This window comes from Lithobates pipiens, unplaced genomic scaffold (assembly GCF_037356315.1).
Source record: "Lithobates pipiens isolate NorthernLeopardFrog02 unplaced genomic scaffold, aLitPip1_a1.2 Scaffold_22, whole genome shotgun sequence".
Lineage (NCBI taxonomy): Eukaryota > Metazoa > Chordata > Amphibia > Anura > Ranidae > Lithobates > Lithobates pipiens.
This window is the reverse complement of record NW_027507784.1, coordinates 261,033,559-261,054,409: the sequence shown is the minus strand read 5'-3', so window position 1 is coordinate 261,054,409 and position 20,851 is coordinate 261,033,559. Positions and strand designations below refer to the sequence as shown.

General features: G+C 42.4%; 2 protein-coding genes across 2 annotated transcripts in view; one reads left to right on the top strand and one right to left on the bottom strand.

Moving 5' to 3' along the window:
- Window positions 1–20,851, bottom strand: part of METTL9 (methyltransferase 9, His-X-His N1(pi)-histidine) — an 89,008-nt gene that overhangs the window by 18,025 nt on the left and 50,132 nt on the right. The gene's annotated exons all lie outside the window — the stretch shown is intronic.
- IGSF6 (immunoglobulin superfamily member 6) overlaps window positions 1–20,851 on the top strand; it is a 39,184-nt gene that overhangs the window by 10,528 nt on the left and 7,805 nt on the right. Inside the window, exons 2-4 of the mRNA XM_077449008.1 lie at window positions 7,433–7,750; window positions 18,582–18,685; window positions 20,293–20,346. Of these exons, the coding sequence (XP_077305134.1) occupies window positions 7,433–7,750; window positions 18,582–18,685; window positions 20,293–20,346 (476 nt within the window). The remainder of the gene's footprint in view (window positions 1–7,432; window positions 7,751–18,581; window positions 18,686–20,292; window positions 20,347–20,851) is intronic.

Below are 20,851 nucleotides of genomic sequence, written 5' to 3'. Positions count from 1 at the left end.
TCCAAACGTATCTTTGCTCATTCCGGCCAAAAAGTTCTATTTTAACCTCATCGGTCCGCAGAACTTGTTTCCAAAATGCCTCAGGTTTGTCTATATGTTCATTTGCAAAGTTCAAATGCTGATTTTTGTGGTGAGGACGTAGAAGAGGTTTTCTTCTGATGACTCTTCCATGAAGACCATATTTGTACAAGTATCTCTTAGTGGAATAGTGTACCACAACTCCAGTGTCTGCCAGATCTTTCTGGAGGGATTGTGCAGTCAAACGTGGGTTTCGAATTGCTTTTCTCACAATCCTGCGAGCTGTTCTGTCTGATATTTTTCTTGGTCTTCCAGATCTTGCTTTAACTTCCACTGTTCCTGATGACTGCCATTTCTTAATTACATTCCGAACAGAGGATATTGACATCTGAAAACGCTTTGCTATCTTCTTATAGCCTTCTCCAGCTTTGTGAGCGTCAACTATTTTCAGTTTTCTAGACAACTGCTTAGAAGAACCCATGGTGCTGATTGTTGGGGCAAGGTCAGATGAGTCTGGCCATTTAAAACCTTTGAGATTGACATCACCTGGTCTTCCCAGAAGATGATTGAGAACAAGCCATGACACTGGCAGGTCTCAGCTTTGCAAAGGGTGCAGTGCATGCTATAAATTCTGCAGGGTGCCCAAACTTTTGCAGACGCCTTTTTTTTGTTTTCTGTAATTTTGAAAGTGTAAATGATGGAAATAAAAAACTTTTTTTGACATATTATAAGAATGTCTAATCTGTAATTTGATGCCATTTGGAGATTTTTCCTTGGCTTCGTTATGCACATTAATACACATTTTTACCTGGGGTGCCCAAACTTTCGATCCCCACTGTATACTAGCCTTTTATACAGTAGTGATTACCGTATATACTCGAGTATAAGCCGAGATTTTCAGCCTCTTTTTTGAGGCTGAAAGTGCCCCCCTCGGCTTATACTCGAGTCATCGCTGTCTGTCTGCCCGATCAGCGTGTCGAGCAGACAGACAGCGGCCATTCTAGGATTCAAAGGCCGCGCCTCCGTCTCCGCCTGTGATAGGCGGAACACTGAATTTCCCAGCAGTCTGTGTTCCGCCTATCACGGACGTCCTCTCATCCTCGTCCGTAGTATGAGGATGAGCGGACGTCCATGATAGGCGGACCACTGACTGCTGGGAAATTGAGTGTTCCGCCTATCACGGACATCCGATAGGCGGAACACTCAATTTCCCAGCAGTCAGTGGGAAATTGAGTGTTCCGCCTATCACCGACGGAGGCGCGGCTTTTGAATCCTAGAATGGCCACCGACGAAGAGCTGCGGGACGGGCCGGGACGCAGGCCGGGACGGGACGCAGGCCGGGACGCAGGCCGGGACGGGACGCAGGCCGGGACGGGACGCAGGCCGGGACGGGACGCAGGCCGGGACGGGACGCAGGCCGGGACGGACACAGGCCGGGACGGACACAGGTAGGCTGCACGGACACACACACACACACACACACACACACACACGGATGCATGCACACACAGGGATGGATGGACACACACGGATGCATGGACACACACACACACACACACACGGATGCATGCACACACACAGGGATGGATGGACACACACACGGATGCATGGACACACACACACACACACGGATGCATGGACACACACACACGGATGCATGGACACACACACACACGGATGCATGGACACACACAGGGATGGACGACACACAGGGATGGACAGGCATGTCTCACCCTCGGCTTATACACGAGTCAATAATTTTTTCCAGTTTTTTTGGGGGTAAATTGGGGACCTCGGCTTATATTCGGGTCGGCCTATACTCGAGTATATACGGTATATTTGGGATTTATGCCTTAAAGCTTCCAGCAAAACAGAGTGTTAGTTCACCTTTATCAAACAATTGCTTATGCAGTTAAGGGGTACCTGTAGATAAAAACAATGTGCAGCTCTGGCTAATGTTAAACACTGCCATCTCTATAGGTGTAAGCATTTACGCACCCCTAGAAGCCTGACTGAAAAACTGCCAGAGATGGCATAATCCTATCCTGCCTTGTTGCTAGGATGTTGCGAAGACATTACTGGCTAATTCAGACCCCTTCACATGTGCTCTCTCCCCTGTCACAGTAACTCGGAGGACATCGATGCTGAGAAAGCAGAAGTAGTGAACCATACATGTGCAGAGGTTTAAGAACTCGCTCCTGTGATGGTGGAGGTGAGCTGTAATAGCTGGGAGCATCTTAGCAACATCCTAGCAACAAGGCAGGATGAGAATTCCATCTCTGGCAGTTTTTCTGACAGGCCCTTGGGAGGTATGTAAATGTCCTACACCTATAGCAAAAGCATTACCCAACTTTAAGCAGAGTACAATCAAAATTCAATCTGTGCGTAGCCCTCGCTGTTCCAACAGAAGCCAATTGTTCAATCATCTTCTATGAAACAGTCCTGTTGGAAAACATGCATTAGATGAGCCTCTGCGCTGAATAATGTATACTGGCAGGGGAGAAGTTCCTGTTGTCAAAATATAACAGTGGGAGAGATTCCTGCATCCCCCTTGCTGGTATGGATGCAGGAATCTTTTTTTTCCCCCATTCAGCCCACAGCTTTAATCAGAGCTGCACAGCTTGTTTTTATCTACAGGAACCCCTTACCCTTATAAGGCAGTTTTTTGGTAAAGGTAAACTATGTGCTGGAAACAAAGTTTGCCTTGTAGTGAGTCCCCTACTGCACTGCAAGGGTTAATTACTGCTCATTATGTCTACTGGATGAAGAGTAAGGTGAATTACTTATCATATTCCTTACTCCCCCAGCTCTTCCTTACTGTCCGATGTTGTCAGAATGTGGGTAGACTCTTGGTGTTCTCACATACAATCCAGGAATGCTGGTCCTTAACGGGATAAGTTTACCTTTTGGAACAGGTTACAGAATCGACCCATATTTAGTATCTAGGGTGGAACACGTAATATAATCCAGCAGCTGTAGCCTCTCTCCCCTCACCGTCAGTGAGCGGGCATCTTGTCCAGGCACCCGCTGTCACGGTTCTGACAGCTGCGTCATTCACAGATTTCTGTGAATGGGAAACTACAAGTACTGACAACCATTGCAGCTGTCGGCTTGTAGTTCTCAATGAACTACCATGGGGCTGTTGGAGTGCTCTGGTAGTTAATTTTCACTTCCTCTTGTCAATGTATATGTCTGCTCATAACTCATATGGAGCAGGCAGATGCAAATGAAGTTTGCAGATTTACAGGCTAAAAAAATAAAAAAAATAATGCATGTACAGTTTTTACCTGCAAAACGGTGCATTTAGTATATTTATCCTTTAATTGCACGTAATGACATCAAAGAGTTGTGACTGGTCAGTAAGCGAAGAGAATCTGTCATAAGCAGAAGCAGGCAAGTATTCCAATCCTCTATACAAAACAAGCTGTTGAAGATTCCAACCTTTTGTTATTCTGAAGAAATCATTGTTTCTCTGTGCTGAGTGAGTCTAATGGGAGTGGTTTCATAATTATCAACCAGGTGCTGCATCTACGAGGCTCTAATGAGGAAAATTGTAGTGTCTGCATCTCTTTAGATATCATTTCCTATTGAGAGTAGCTTACCAAATTTTTTTTTTTTTTGCAGGGGATGTCAAAAATCTGAGTTGATTCTTAGTGCAGACTTCTGAGAAAATCAGTGAGTCAATCTCACAAGCAGGAAATTATGTTTCTGGAGGGTGTTCTGTACACATTTTGTATAGAGAACACCTCCAGGTAGCCATATTGCATTTTACAGAAAAAAACAGATTAAGAAGGAAAGGTAATTCTTATTAACATGCAAAAACAGATATAGGAGATATATAGAGATATTATTGCTGCAAATAATTAATTTTCATAATCGATTAGTTCAGGGGTTGACAAATTTGCTTGGAATCTAGGAGCCAGCTAAAAAAGTTAGGAGCCAGGTCCGTGACGGCGATCTGGACCTGTCCCTGGCCTGACATGGAGACGAGTGAGGGGAAGATAGCGCCTCCAGCCCCCCCACCTGTCTCCAAGTCATTGCTCATAGCTCTTAGAGGGACATTTTATTTGTTTTATTTTTTTCAAATGACGATTTTTTTTTAAATTGCATTTTAGTGTAAATATGAGATGTGAGGTCTCTCTGACCCCATATCTAATATATAAGAGGACCTGTCATGCTTTTTTCTATTACAAGGGATTTTTACATTCCTTGTAATAGGAATAAAAGTGACACACATTTTTTTTTTAAAAGAACAGTGAAAAAAAATAAAAATAAAAGTTAAAATAAGAAAAAAAAATTTTTTTAAATGCGCCCTGTCCCGCCAAGCTTGCGTGCAGAAGCGAACGCATATATGAAAGCTGTCCACACTGGACAACCAGGGAGGCCACCAGACCACAAGGGATGCCCAGCACCAGGTATGCCACCGTAGACCACCAGGGATTCCAACCAGTGCCCACAATGGGCATCACTAATTGGCATGCATTATTGTTTGGCACTGATTGGAATCCATCAGTACAAAATAAAACAATATAATGCCGCCTATCAGTGCCCATCCGTGCCAGCTATCCGTGCCCATCCATGTCACCCATCAGTGCCACCTATCAGTGCCCGTCAGTGCAGCCCCATCAGTGCCACCTATCAGTGCCCGTCAGTGCAGCCCCATCAGTGCCACCTATCAGTGCCCGTCAGTGCAGCCCCATCAGTGCCACCTATCAGTGCCCGTCAGTGCAGCCCCATCAGTGCCACCTATCAGAGCCCGTAAGTGCAGCCCCATCAGTGCCCACCAGTGAAGGAGAAAACGTACTTATTTACAAAGTTTTGAAACAAACAAAAAAATAAAAATTTTAAGTCTTATTTGTTTAGCAAAAAATAAAAACCGTAGAAGTGATCAAATACCACCAAAATAAAGCTCTATTTGTGGGGAAAAAAAAGATAAACATTTCATTTGGGTACAGTGTAGCATGACTGCGCAATTTTCATTCAATGTGTGACAGCGCTGAAAGCTCAAAATTGGTCTGGGCAGGAAGGTGTTTGACCGGTTCCCGACCAGCGCACGCCGATGTACGTCGGCAGAATGGCACGGGCAGGCATATTGGTGTACAGGTACGTCCAATCTTCAATGCCGCCCTGCCATCGCTCGCGTGCTGGTCGGGACCCCCGTGAGTCCGGTCGCGGGTCCCGCAGACTCGATCGCCGTGGGCATACCCGCGATCGTCTTACGGGACAGCTGAATGGAGGAAATGCCGTGTAAACAGCATTTTCACATTCTGCCTAGCAACTAGTGACGCTGATCTCTGCTCCATGTGATTGGAGCAGAGATCAGTGTTCACTAAATAAAAGCCCAACCCCCCACAGTTAGTAACACACCCCTAGGAACACTTAACCCCTTCACTGCCAGTGTCATTTACACAGGAATCACTGCATTTATATAGCAGTGATTACTGTATAAATGACAATGATCCCTGATCCCAAAAATGTGTCAAAAATGTCTGATGTGTCCGCTGCAATGTCGCAGTCACAAAAAAAAAAAAAAAAAAAAAAAGATCGCTGCACGCCGCCATTACTAGTAAAGAAAAAAAAAAAAAAAAAATTATTAATAAAAATGCCATAAAACTATCCCCATTTATTAAACGCTATAACTTTTGTGCAAACCAATCAATAATCGCTTATTGCGATTTTTTTTACCAAAAATATGTAGAAGAATACATATCGGCCTAAACTGAGGGAAAAAATGTTTTTTTTTAAAATTTTGGGGGATATTATAACAAAAAGTAAAAAATAATGCGTTTAAAAATTGTCGCTCTATTTTTGTTTATAGTGCAAAAAATAAAAACCGCAGGGGTGATCAAATACCACCAAAAGAAAGCTCTATTTGTGGGAAAAAAAGGACGTCAATTTTGTTTGGGAGCCACGTCGCACGACCGCGCAATTGTCAGTTAAAGCGACGCAGTGCCGAATCGCAAGAAGTGGTCTGGTCTTTGACCAGCAAAATGGTCCGGTCTGTAAGTGGTTAATAACCTTAAAAAAAAAAAAAAAAGCGGGTAAAATTTACGTTAATTTTCAACCACAGTGACGGGAAAATTTGTAAATAGAAAACTTCTTAGTCAAAGGAATTTTCAGACAATGTATGTGGTTTTCATTCAGAAATTACATTCATTTTAAAAACAGAATGTTAAAAACAAGTGAAAATTTCAAACAAAATTCTTTCATTCAGTGAATGTACAAAGATTTTCATCTGAATATTTTCACCTGAAAATTGATCTGTGTGGCCAACATAAGGCTCGGTACACACCTATGCAGTTTGCTTCTGATCTGTTTTTGCTGTGCGTTTTGATTTTTATGCACGTGATTTTACTGCAATTTGCATTTTTGCCTTTTTTTTGGGCAGATTAAAAAACACAAATTGCTGCAAAAATGCACTACATGCTTTTCTGCAGCTTCTCCATTGAAGTATATTGAACCAATAAAGTACCATTTTGCGTTAAAAGTCCCTGACCCTTTCAGATGTGAACATGTCCCATAGGAAACTATGTAAATGAACTGTAGTGCGTTTCTGCAAAAAGCACCAATAAACACACAGATGTGAACCAGGTCTAAGATATTTAGTAATATAATGGGGTTAAAAAAACAAACTAAAATTAGCCCTTTATAGTAGAAAAAAAAGCAGATAATCACTACTGGAAGGGGTTCATTTTTTTACTGTAGAACTGTGAAAGTAATATTTACAGTAGCGATTATTTGCTCTTTTTGTACAATAAAGGGCTCATTTTAGTTTTTTTTAACCCCATTATGTTACTGGTTGATTAATCGATTCATTTCGTAATTGATTAGTTGTTTCAGCCCTAATTATATATTTTTTTGCCATTTTTTTCCCCTCATGAAAATAGAGTTACCCTTTAGGTTGCCTCACAGTGTAGGAACTCAAACACCAAAATTGTAACTAAGGAATGAAATATTCATATTCACTTATTGTTATCAGGTATAAAATATATTTACTGTTTACAGTATGCATAAAGACACAAACGTTACTCAAGTGGCACTGGTATGCCATAGCAAGCGGCACCTCCAAGTAGCTGGGCACTGCAATGAGCTGTAAATGCCCTTTAAATATGAATTATTGCAGATTATAGTGCACAAGTGAGAGAATTAGAACATGGCTTTAGAAAAGGAGGCTTTGCAGTGCTGGGTTGAACATACAGCAAAAGCCTCAGCAGGAGGGTAGGGGGGTGGGCAGGCAAGTATAATACTTAAGGGGTAACAGGGAGGGTGTCTGATGGGTAACTGTACCAAACATACAGGTGTCTTTTAGGAACAGCTCAATTGATTCCCATGCCTACATGTCCAATCAGCCATCTATGACAAACTTTACAACTGCTCACCAATGTAAAATAATTATGTTTCTTGTCACCACCAGGTGTCAAAGGCTGTCAGGTGACCATGGAAGAAAAAAACAAAGTAACCGAATGTTGGAAAACTATTAAATTATCATGTTGGTATGACGCCAAAAACTGCCCAAATATGCAGGTATTTTGGTTTCGTTATCTTGTTTCCAGCCATGAAAACCTGACCACAGGTAGTGATCGGTTCATTCACAGCAACGATACTAATCGAGTCCATCTGGAAATTAAAAATGTAACCATGCAGGACAGTGGGATATATATTTGTGGCATAACACCCAGAAATCAGAAACTTACATCACAGAATATTGGAGAAGGAACACTAGATGTGTCAGGTAAGAGTTTTTTTATCAGTCCCTAAAGATCCATGTTTGTTAAAGTAGACCTCCCCATTCCATACCCAACCCCCTCCTAATACACTGCTAATCTCTCTAGTGACACAAGTTGACTTCTTATAACAAGCATCTATTTTGCATCTGCCACTGGCTTGTCCTGCCTGTGCCCTTCTTTCCAATCCATTTAAAAAAATAAAAAATAAAGAAGACCTTTCTGATTAACAAAGAATATTGTTGTATCTTTAGTTAATATAACTTAACCAGTTGCCAACCACCGCACGCAGATGTACGTTGGCAGAATGGCCCAGGCAGGCATATGGGCGCACCTGTACTTCCCTGCCTCCCAGCGGGAGGGGGGCTCAATCAGCACCCCCCCCCCCCCCCGCCCGTGGCGGTCGGAATAGCTTCAGGAGTGATCCATACTGAAGTGGAGGCCACTGATTCATGGCCACCCCCTCGCGATCGCTCCCGGCTAATGAGAAGCTTCTTCTGCTTCTGTAATGTAAACAGAAGCAGAGGAAGTGATGTCATCGCTCCTTGTGAAGCTTTTTCGTTACGGCTTCCAAGGGGAAAAGACATCCATGTAAGACTGCACCAACACTACACCAACAGTAGAACACGCAGGCACACTAAATTACCCCATAATCCCCCCCCCCCCCCACAGTGACCCCAAAAACACTTTTTTGTTTTTTACAGATTACTGCATTGGTATCATTTGTGACTGTTATAAGTGGTAGGGCAGTTAGTGGTAGGCCCCTTTAGGTCTAGGGTACCCCCCTAATAAAGGTTTAACCCCTGGATAACCCCCCTTTAACTAAGCAATCTTTTTTCTGATTGCTGTATTAGTGTCACAGGTGATGCTAGTTAGCCAGGTAAGTATTTATGTTCATCGTCAGCTTTTTATAGCGTCAGGTACACTAATATACTACCTAGTAAAAGTTTTAAACCCCCCCCCCCCCCGATTGCTCCCTAGTTAACCCTTTCACCAGTGATCACCTTATAACTGTTATGGGTGACGCTGGTTAGTTTGTTTTTTTATAGTGTCAGGGCATCCGCCGTTTATTAATAATAAAGGTTAAAACCCCTGATCGCCTGGCGGGCGATATAAGTTAGGTTTTAGGGTCAGATAGGGTCTGCGTCACCCCAGGCAGCGCCAGGTTAGTGCCAGTACTGCTAACACCCACGCATGCAGCATACACCTCCCTTAGAGGCATAGTGTCTGAACGGATCGATATCTGATCAGATCTATACTAGCGACTTGGTGTCACCCTCATTCGGAAAGGGGTACCACTTGTACGTGGAAAATTATTATTACACGAGCGAGCCACTTTTTAGTCACTTGTTTGCTCATCAGATTGGAGCAAGTGGCACCGTGCGACCGTATCGTCAGGGCTTTCCCCAGCGGCTTGTAGATTCCCATCTTAGGCTGGGGGAGAGAGCCTGCTTGAAATGTAATAACTTGCTCGCTATGAAGTGGAGAGATAAGAACGTTTTCGTTCCTACCTCCCTTCATGCAGACACGACGGTCCAAATTACTATGGCGACTGGTGTTGTGGAGAAATCCCTCATGAATATAACCAAAATATGGGAGGGGTGGACCTCAACGACCAGTTGTTGGTACCGTACCTAGTTGCCCTTAAGGTCAGACGCTGGTACAAAAAAAAGTATCTATTTATATCAATTGGCTTTGCTGAACGCTCATGTGCTATACAGAGCTTCAGGATGGACTGGATCCTTCCTTAAATTCCAGGAAGAGATCATCAGAGCCCTTCTGTTTCCAGACAGTGCTCCACCTCACCTTCCCCAACCAAATGCAGTAAGCCAGCTGCATAAAAGGCCTTTTCCTTATGTATTCCCGAGTACCCCTACCAAACGAGCCCCCCCAGAGAAAATGACGTGTCTGTAGAAAGCGCGGATATAGGCCTGACACCCGCTATTATTGTCCCTCCTGTTCGGACAATCCTGGTCTTTGCATTGATGAATGTTTTGAGCACTACGATACACTAGTTGAGTTTTAGAGTAGGGTACAGCATTGCACAGACTAGGACACACTTTCACAGGGTCTCCCAAGATGCCATCGCATTTTGAGAGACCAGAACCTGGAACCAAACCGATACAGTTACAAATAAAAGTGTAAAAAAAAAAAAAAAAAAAACAAACAAAAAATATATATATATATAAAAAAAAAAAAATAAAAAAAAAAAAAAGAAAAAAAGTTATCCAATGGCCTCAACATGCCTCTTAGCAATTTCCTACGCTACAACTTTTGCGCAAACCAATATATACGCTATTGACATTTTTTTTTTTTACCAAACACATGTGGCTGAATACATTTTGGCCTAAATGTATGACTAAAATTGAGTTTATTGGATTTTTCTTATAACAAAAAGTAGAAAATATATATATATTTTTCAAAATTTTCAGCCTTTCCATTTATATTGCATAAAATCATATCGCAGAGGCAATCAATTACCATCAAAAGAAAGCTCTATTTGTTGGAAAAAAGGACGTAAATTTTGTTTGGGTATAACATTGCATGACCGCGCAATTACCAGTTAAAGCAGTGCAGTGCCAAATTGCAAAAAGGCTTTGGCCAGCCGGGGCTTAAGTGGTTAAGAAAGCAAACATATCTGAGCAATCGCATATGTTGGCACATAATAACTTGGTAAATAAAAAAACAATCAGTTTCCTTTTTTAATAAATGAACAAATATGCCCTCTGGTGGTCAGAGCAGGCTCTAACCCCTACAACAAAAACTGTACAAATTGCTTAGTAGTTCTTAGATGTGAAAGCACTACCGTAGCAATATTAGTATTCTTGTGTCCCTGTAAATCCCTGTGCACAAACTAAGATCTCAAACAATATGATTGGCTTTCACAAGCTACAAAGCACAGGGGAGGTGTTTGTAGTTCAAATCAGGAAAGCAGCCTAGAGGGACAACTCCACAGGCACAGAGCAACCACAGTGTGTGGTTACCCTAGGACAGGAAATTTATTTGCAGAGTTACAAAAAAAAAAAAAAAGGAGGGGGGGGGGGGCTGAAAAAGAAAACTATATTTATACATTCCTTCACTTCTTGTCCAGCAGACACAAGAGTAAGTGAATGGAAATCTCTCTAAAGTGAGGGATTGTAAGGCTTCATCTTTTTTTTTTTTTTTTTTTTAAATAACAAACATGTTATACTTACCTCCACTGTGCAGCTCGTTTTGCACAGTGGCTCCAATCCTCGGCTCCTGGGGTCCATCAGTGGCTCTCACGGCTCCTCCTATCAGATAACCCCCTAGGAGAAGCATTCTCCTGGGGGGGGGGGGGGGGGTTTACCTTGCGGGTGTGCTCCCCAGCGCCTGCGTCATTGGATCTGATTGAGAGCAGCGGCAGTCAATGGCTGTGCTGTTATCTATCCTATGCATAGGATGCATTAACGACTTCAGCCCCAGAAGAATTTACCCCCTTCCTGACCAGGGCACTTTTTGCGATATGGCAATGCGTCGCTTTAACTGACAATTGCGCGGTCGTGCAACGTTGCACCCAAACAAAATTTACGTTTTTTTTTCACACAAATAGAGCTTTCATTTGGTGGTATATGATCACCTCTGCGGTTTTTATTTTTTGCGCTATAAACAAAAAAAAAAAGTGACAATTTAGAAAAAAAAAAAAAAAAGCGCTACATGTTTTACTTTTTTGCTATAATAAATATCCCCAAACTATATATAGAAAAACCCATTTCTCAGTTTAGGCCAATATGTGTTCTACATATTTTTGGTAAAAAAATTGCAATAAGCCTATATAGAATAGCTTGCGACAACTATTTTGGGACCAGTCATGTATACACCAATCGGTGCCATAAAAATGCACCGATTAACACTGGCAGGAACGGGGTTAAACACTAGGGGGCGATCAAGGAGTTAAGTGTGTCCTAGGAAGAGATTCTAACTGTAGGGGGGTAGGCTCACTACAACATGAGATCACTGCTGCCGATGACAGGGAGCAATAGATCCCTGTCATGCTGCTAGGCAGAACAGGGAGCAATAGATGACAGGGAGCAATAGATCCCTGTCATGCTGCTAGGCAGAACAGGGAGCAATAGATGACAGGGAGCAATAGATCCCTGTCATGCTGCTAGGCAGAACAGGGAAATGCCTTGTTTACAGGCAGTTCCCCGTTCTGCCACTCCGTGACACGATCGCGCGCATGGTCCCGGAGTACGTGGCTGGAGTGCACCCACAATGCCGCGTCTTAAAGAGGACATACAGGTACGCCGATTTGCACAGCCGTGCCATTGTGCTGATATACAGTGTCATGCGCTGGTCAGCAATCGGTTACGATGAAAAAAAACAAAAAAAAACACAAGAGTTTACACAACCCCTTTAAAGAGGCACTCCAGGCTCATTCAGAAAACATTAAGGATGCATTTACAGCTTAGCGTTTTCAGCCTATAAATGCCCGAACAAACACCTGAAAAATGCCCAACAAGCAAAATCCCATTCATTTCAATGGCACCGGTTCACATCTGAGCGTTTTGTCACCTGAAGCAAAACGCCTGAAAAAAACGCCCTAAGCTCAAAAAAGAACACAAGCTTCTTTGGGGCACATTGCAGGAGTTTTTCTGCCTTTTGCATTGCTGACCTGAACAAAATTGTGGCAAAAACGTGTCAAAATTGCGGTAAAAACGCAAGACTGAAAAGCTCAGGTGTGAATGCAGCCTAAAAGTTAGCAGCTACAATACTGTGGCAGCTGACTTTTAATATTAGGGCACTTACCTGTCCAGGAATCAAGTGGTGCCCTCACTCACCCAAGCCGATTTTTCGAAATCGGGTGCTGCCGCCTCCACCATCTTGAATAAGGGAAACCTTGCGGCTTCACTGCCGGTTTCCTACTGCGTATTTGTGAATAGGCCAGCAGCAGGGGAAGGAAGGGGGGCCGAACTTCCAACTCAGTTTACCACAGTGAACTGAGCCAGAAGTGGGAGCAGGTACCTGTCATAACCAGGTACCTGCTCCCCCTTGGATGGCTCCTGTGCAGTTTAAAGGTTGAAGCCCAACTCCAGTCAAATGTTTTGATTTTGTTTTTAAAACTTTTTCAACAGGATGAAGACAGACACAAACACAATCTCCTTAGAGGAAAGAGAAAGGATTATAATGTATCAAAATCTTTTATTGCCATGTGTGCTTTTCTGCCTGGTGACAAATCCCCCCACATCTTCGACAGCCTGCACAGTGAGGGGATGTCTCCCCAAAGGGGTCACACAGAAGAGAATATCTGACAGACTCTTCACAACTGCAGAACAAAAAGATTGGCTGGAGTTAGGCTCTAAAATCACTGATTTAAATAGGGCTTAGATCTTCATGAGTAAAACAGCTGGAAAAAACTTGGCCAAGCCTTCATTGTTCCAATTTTGTAATGCACAGATAAGTGCAAATAATCAAGCAGCCCAAACGTGCATATGCATTGCAGTTTTTTTTTTTTTTAAAGTTAAAGTGTGCGTGAATGTGAATCATGATGTATTGCTCAGCATTGTATAGCAGGGGCCGCCAACCCCCGGGCCACAGGTCGGTAACATTCTGCGCCCTTTAGGAACTGAGCCGTGCAAGAATTCACAACATGGGAACAGAAAGCTGCCAGAGTGCTTTACTGTTTTGGCAGTTTACTGCTGGCTGCAGTAGGGGGCAGTGTGGTGCACAATTCAGTGCATCACAGGGCTCCCTTTTTGTTTTTTTACTTTTTTTTTGTTTTTGTTTTGTGCAAACTGAGGTGTAAAAAATGTACACTTCATTCATGACATTGTAGCGCCGCTCTAAGAGTAATAACTTAGTTAAAAAGGCTTTAATGTGCTTAAAATGTCAACTCACATTTTGATAGTTCTTTGGGCTGTCCTGGATTATCCTCCGGTTTCCGGCTGGGCTGAGGTGAAAGGTCAGTCCTCGGTTGCTCTGGTAGTGTCCGTGCACACCCAGCAAAGGAGTATGCATGCTCCGAACGTGAGTGCTTAAGCCACGCCCCGTTCTTAAGCACCTGATGACTCCTGCTGACGTGCACAGTGTGGAGTCCCAACCTCTGAGCCATGGACACCACCGGAGCGACCGAGGACTGACCCCCTAAATGGGTTTTAGGCCACCTTCAGGTATTGACACTAGTATAACCAATCAAGGAATTTACTCCCTATATAGCCCCTCCTCCTTCCAGGAGCACATCAGTTTTTGTAGCAAAGCAATATACTTAAATCCCAAAAGAAGGGCGGCCCATGATGTACTCCAAGAAAAAGGATTTTAGAGGTAAGCTCTTATAAAAATCCTATTTTCTTTATCGTACATCATGGGACACAGAGCCTTAATTACTTAAAGGGACGTCCCATAGCAATGCTACGTGAGGGGAGGGAGAAACAACCTGCAGGGTACGCACAGACTTGAGGACCTATACTGTTGCCTGCAGTACACTGCGCCCAAAGCTGATGGCCTCATGCCTCCTTATTCACTTGATATAATTTTGTGAATGTATGCACTGAAGACCAAGTTGCAGCCTTACAGATCTGAGCCTGATGACGTACTGCCCAAGAAGCACTAACCGCCCTGGTAGAGTGTGCGTTAACTTGAAAAGAGGGAATCTTACCCCTTAAATCATAAGTTTGAATTATAACTTGCCAAATCCACTTAGGACCCTCTGGCAGAATAAATAAGACATCAGTCTTATGAATCTGAGCAGTTGTCTTCAAATAGAATAGATTTTCACTACTCTCACTACATCAAGACAATGTAGTGAACTTTCTTACCTGGAACATGGTTTTGGAAAAAAACAATGGCAGGACAATATCTTGGTTCAGGTGGAAACCTGAGACCACTTTTGGCAAAAAGCCTGGACGAGGGCTTAACACCACTCTGTCTGCATGAATAATCAATATGGCTCTTTACAAGAAAGAGCAGCCAATTTTGAAACCCTCCTTGTTGAGGATATAGCAACCAAAATACCAACTTTTGTCAAAAGGACTAAGGGAATATGTTGTATTTGTTCAAATGGCTGTTTCTGTGACACAAACAAAACTAAGCTCAAGTCCCAAGAGTTCAAGGGAGGTTTGACGGGGGGGGATTAAGCCACGTCACCCCTTGTATAAAAACCCTGGACCAAAGAATGAGTAGCAAGTTGTCTTTGAAATAAGACAGATAAAGCTGATCCTTTAATAGTACTCAAGGCCAATTTAATGTCTACCCCTAAATGCAGAAAAGCAAGAATTCTGCCTATGATTTATCTCCAAGGGTGACAACCCTTGGATTCACACCAGGAAGCATAAGCCCTCCAGAGACTATAATATATAGTTCTGGAAGCTGGCTTCCTTGCATTAATCAGGGTAGAGATAATGGACCCGGAAAGCCCACGTTTCTTCAGAATGTGGGCTTCAATAGCCATGCCATTAAATTTAGAAACCGTAAGGAAGGATGGAATATCGGTCCCTGTGAGAGCAGATCTGGCCATAGTGGGAGGGACCATGGGTCCTCTACTGCCATCTTTACGACTTCTGCATACCATGACCTTCTGGGCCATGCTGGTGCCATCAGAATTCCGGCTTTCTTTCCAGCTTGAGCCTGTAAAGAAGTCAGCAGTAACTGAATAGGAGGAAATGCAAAAATCAGGTGAGAACTGATCCCACGGGGTCACCAATGCATTCATTCTGCATGCGAATGGATCCCTTGTTCTGGCCACAAAGTTGACTAACTTCATGTTGAAACTGGACACTAAAAAGATATCTACATCCTGAGTCCCCCATCTTTGGCAAACAGTTTGAAATATGTCGGAGTGAAGAGATCATTTCCCTGGGAATAAGTGCTGGCGACTCAAGTAGTCCACCTGCCAAATCCAAAGCCTGCCGATAGACATGGAACAGTCCTTTCTGCCCAAGTTAGAATATGGTTCACCTCTCTCTGCGCTGAGAGACCTTGGTAACTGATATAGGCCACAGCTGTGGCATTGTCGGATTGAATCCTGACAGGACAATCCCATAACCTGAAAGTCCAGGCCTTTAGAGCCAGATGTACTGCCTGAATCTCTAAGATATTGATGAGCAAAGTTATTTCGGTTCTTGACCACTGTCCCTGAAAAGTTGTCTTTTCTAGTACTGCTCCCCAGCCTGAAATGCTGGAATCTGTCATACCACTTTCCAGATGATTTGTCTGAAGGATATTCCTTTCAACAGATTCTGGGTTAGCGACCACCAAGTGAGGCTTTGAGACACTCTTGGGGACAGCTGCATTGGCAAGTCTAAAGCTTAAATTGGTTTTGTTCCAAGCAGACAGGATACCGTTTTAGAACAGTTTTGAATGAAACTGGGCATAGGGAACTGCTTTGAATGAAGCCACCTCATGCAAATGGAGGGATCGCCATTTGACCTGACCATCCGCACCAGCTCTCTTATGGAGTTGATCTTTGCCTGAGGCAAAAACACCTTTTCCTGGGCTGTGTCTATGATCAGACCCAGGTACTCCAGGCTTTTTAGCAGTATTTACAGAAGATTTCTCTAGGTTGAGAATCCAACCCAACTTTTCAGACGGTTGGTTGTAGTGCATACACTTTGCTCCAAATGATCCAAGACTTATCCATTAGTAAGTCTAGGTACGCTACGACTGTTATGACCTGTGCCCTTAGCCTGGCTAGAGGTGGGGCCAGCCCGAAGGGAAGGGCTACAAACAAACTGCTGCTGTTCCAATTCGAACCGCAGAAACTTTTGATGAGTGGGAAATATAGGGATATGCACCCCCGATATCGAATGATGCCAGGAGTTCTCCTCCTAGGAGGATAGAAACTACTGACCTGATCATTTCAATGCGAAAGGAGCAGATTTTCAGGAACGGATTTAGATTTTTTTTTAGATCTAGAATGGGTCTGACATTCGGTACCATAAAAAGGTTTGAATAAAACCCCAAACCTTGCCCTTTTGTGAGGATCTATATGATCAACCCTTGAGATATTAATCTGCCTAGTGCCTGAAACAGAAATTGTCTTTTCTTTGGAAACGCTTGACCTCAGGAAGCGAGACAGTGGAAAGTCCCGAAATTCTAGCTTGTACCTCGGCGTTACTGTGGAGATGACCCATCTGTCCTGAATTTCTTCTTTCCAGATTTCTGAAAACTGCAGAAGTCTTCCCCCCCACCTTGGTGAGGGGGGTTGCCTCTTCATGAGGCGGCTTTAGGATTTTGCTTTACAGGTTTCCCAAGACTTCCTTTGAGCCTGGGTCTGAATGCGGAGGCAGTCGCCCCTGCCTAGAGGTGGAAGCCCCTGGCCTGGGGGAAAGAGCCCGCTTAAATGAAGACCGTTTATACTTTCTTTTGACTGGCAAGAGTGTACCTTTCCCACTAAAAATTGTTTGGATATTTTTGTCCAAGTCTTCTCCAAATAGTCGCTCCCCATGAAAAGGGAGCCCAGTTAGGAGGTCTTTTCATGGTGTTTCAGCTGACCAATTTATAAACCACAGGATTCTATGCATATGCATAAGCATAAGGCGGGACACCTGGTGAATAGAATCTTTAATAATGCTTTTGATAGTTCAAATCCCGAGCTTGTTGTGTAGGAAGCCCTCTAAAGGCCTGTTTAGATACAAGGCCCCAGGTACCATCCTCAGTGGCACTTTGGATGGATTTGGAGTATGGAGGCTATTTAAATCCAGCATGGATCTCTCCTGGAGCTCCGCAGAGCACATCTTCACTCGTGACCAACATCTTATACACTGGCAAAAAAACTGATGCGCTCCTGGAAGGAGGAGGGGTTATATAGGGAGTGAACTTCCTTGCTTGGGTATATCAGTGTCAACACCTGAAGGTGGCTTATAACACCTTAATTAATTACTTAAGGCTCTGTGTCCCATGATGTACAATAAAGAAAATCAGTAGGTTATTGTACACCTCTACGCCTACAGTAAGTTACCACACAGGAACCACTGTCACTCACTGAGGAAAGGGCAAGACTATAGCCGGATCAGCCTGTGACATCACAGGCTTATTTAGTAAGTGTAGGCTCACTATGTTTTTGCATGGCTTCCTGCTGTTCCCTTTGCTAGCTGAATTGTGCATTACTGTTAACACTACCATGGATAGCATTGACACAGTGGAAGGAAGCTGTATAAGGAAAAAGGAGAAGACTGGCAAGACCACCAAGTATTTCTGGATATTTTAAAGACAAAATAAATGAAAAGAGGCATAGTCAGAATAACCATAAAGATTTAAACTGGCTTTAGTACTTTTTCATTTTTTTAATTAAATCTTACCTTTACATACAGTTTTAAGGAGAAGGTCAGATTGTTACCAAATATTTGATTGCCATGTAATACCAAAACACAGATAAATATTAATAAACATAATTTTTTTTTTAAACAACATGTCATACATACCTGCCCTGCAGAGTCCCCCATTGCAAGCTGCTTGCTATGGAGACACTTGTGTGGCCTTGATCCCGAGCCATGCTGTGTGTGCCCATAGACACACAGTGCAGCACAGCCCCGTCTTATCTACTCACTGCCGCTTCCCTGTCCAGCGAGGAGAGAAAGCGTAGAAAGCCACCGCTTTTGAGCACAGCCCTGAATAAAGTTTGGGCTCATGTACGTATAAGGTGGGGGGGGGGGGGGTTACTGTGCACAAGGTTTTTGTCTTAACACAGAGAATGCATAAAAAAAACAAAAAAAAAACACCACACACACACACACACACACACACACACACACACACACACACCACAAACACTACTTTTACAACCACTTGTTGGGGGGAAAAAAAAAAAAAAAAAAAAAAGTTGATCAACATTTGTGAAACTAAAAATAACTGAATCTTTGGTAATTAATGTCTTTTGCATTGCAGATGAAAAGAAGAAAACATTTACAGCGGGAAATACTTTTTTAATTGTCATTTGTACACTGCTATTTGTATACTGTGTTACAGTATTTTCATACTATGCCTACAGGGTAAGTCATTCCCTAATTCACATTACATATGCTGAGACTTCCCAACCATTAGATCACTTTCATCTACAGGCCTGTCCATGTCAAACTGTCACGTTGCCCTGAAATACAACACAAATTCATATCTGATATTACCATATATCAAAGCAATTCCACGTCATATTCTGGGGCAAAATACAAACTGGCAAACGTATAAAAACTTTATCACAAAGTCCAGATGAAAGAGCAATAAAATGTAACAGTCTGTAAAATCCTAAAGTGGTACTAAATGCTAGGTGTTTTTGCATTCTCTACATTAAGGTAAAAAAATTAAATAGAAAAGTTCTGTTTTTTTTTTTTTTTTAAGTCCCCCATCTCCAAATATTTACCTACAGTCCCTTGTCACTGGTGTCACAAACTGTCACTTCACCAATCTAGGCTGTAGGGGGTATTAAGTGCAGTAGAGCGATGTCCCCTCCTACTGTCAGTCAAATTGCTGGAAGGAAGAAACAGGGGCATGGTTTCCTGTGCACTGTATGTCTATGGACACACACACACACAGCCGGCTGGAAACACACACATAGTGGTGTCGCCTAAGCAGCTATTTTAAGTCTAAAAAACATTATGTGCAGACACCTGTATTTTTCTGCACTAGACAATAATAGTTTGTAATATGTGCCCCGTTTACAAAAAAAACACTGGTGTGATGTGCAGAGCAAATGTATTTCTGCATTTTTCTGTCCAGCTCTACAAATAAACAAATGTGACAGAAATTATATACCAGTAGAAGAAAAAAAAAAAAAAAAAAATGTAGTATTGCCCATAATGTTATGGATAATAACTACAATCTAGTTCAAGGTTATCTGCTGCTGTTTCTAATTAAAAAGTGTGTACATGCATGCATGCATACTAGAAGCAAAACTCTGACACAGCGTTCAGATCAGTTACTTCTTACACTTCCGGGCGGTGTCAATATTTTATACAGAAAGATACGTCATTTCTATGTCAGTCTAATAGGTACATCTCATTGGTTGAAATACAAGAGAAATGGAGAAACTTGATGCTTGAAGTTTGGTTGAAGCTAACAAATGTGACACACAGAAATTTTATACCAGTAGAAGAAAAAAAAAAAAAAAAAAAGAGTACATTTGAGTAGCTGCAGGTAGCATGTACAGCCAGCCACAGAAGTGCATGGCTGTATGTACTTGTGTAAATGCCAAGCTCTTTTGCATCAGCATTTACCTGTCCAAGTTCATGACATTTTCCTGATTACAAAAGTTCTATGGTCGACTATATGCACCACCTGCGACTGCAGGCGCTTAAAACTGACAAGCAAATACTTCTGGTTGGGCAGTCATACCTACCTATGGAATCCCCATGCTGAAGGGGAGGGGATAATATAAAAGGATAACTGTACTAAAAAGTTACACCCTTGCTGCTACTATACCACAATTGATTTTAAAAGTAATTTAGAAGTTACAAACATTATAGAAATATACAGTACTATCAGATAATACATTTTATTAGTCGTATTTCCTTTTATTTAATCAAGTATTAAAACTACAAATTATTAGGAAAATATGTAGACACATCAATAATCCTGAATCTTGTTTTTTTTTTTTTCAATCTAGTCAAAGGGGAAGTTCTGCAAACTGAAACAAGACACGGACATGAATGAAACTGGTGTAAGTGAAAATTGGATTGCTTTTAACCACTTAAGCCCCGGACCATTTTGCTGGCTTAAGACCAGACCAATTTTTGCGATTCGGCACTGCGTCGCTTTAACTGACAATTGCGCGGTCATGCAACGTGGCTCCCAAACAAGATTGATGTCCTTTTTTTCCCACAAATAGAGATTTATTTTGGTGGTATTTGATCACCCCTGCGGTTTTTATTTTTTGTGCTATAAACAAAAATAGAGCTTGCTTTTTGTTATAATAAATATCCCCCAAAAATATATAAAAAAACATTTTTTTTCCCTCAGTTTAGGCCAATACGTATTATTCTACATTTTTTTTTTACCAAAAATATCGCAATAAGCGATTGATTGGTTTGCGCAAAAGTTATAGCGTTTACAAAATAGGGGATAGTTTTATGGCATTTTTATTAATATTTTTTTTTTTCTAGTAATGGCAGCGATTTTTATTGTGACTGCAACATTATGGCGGACACATCGGACATTTTTGGGAC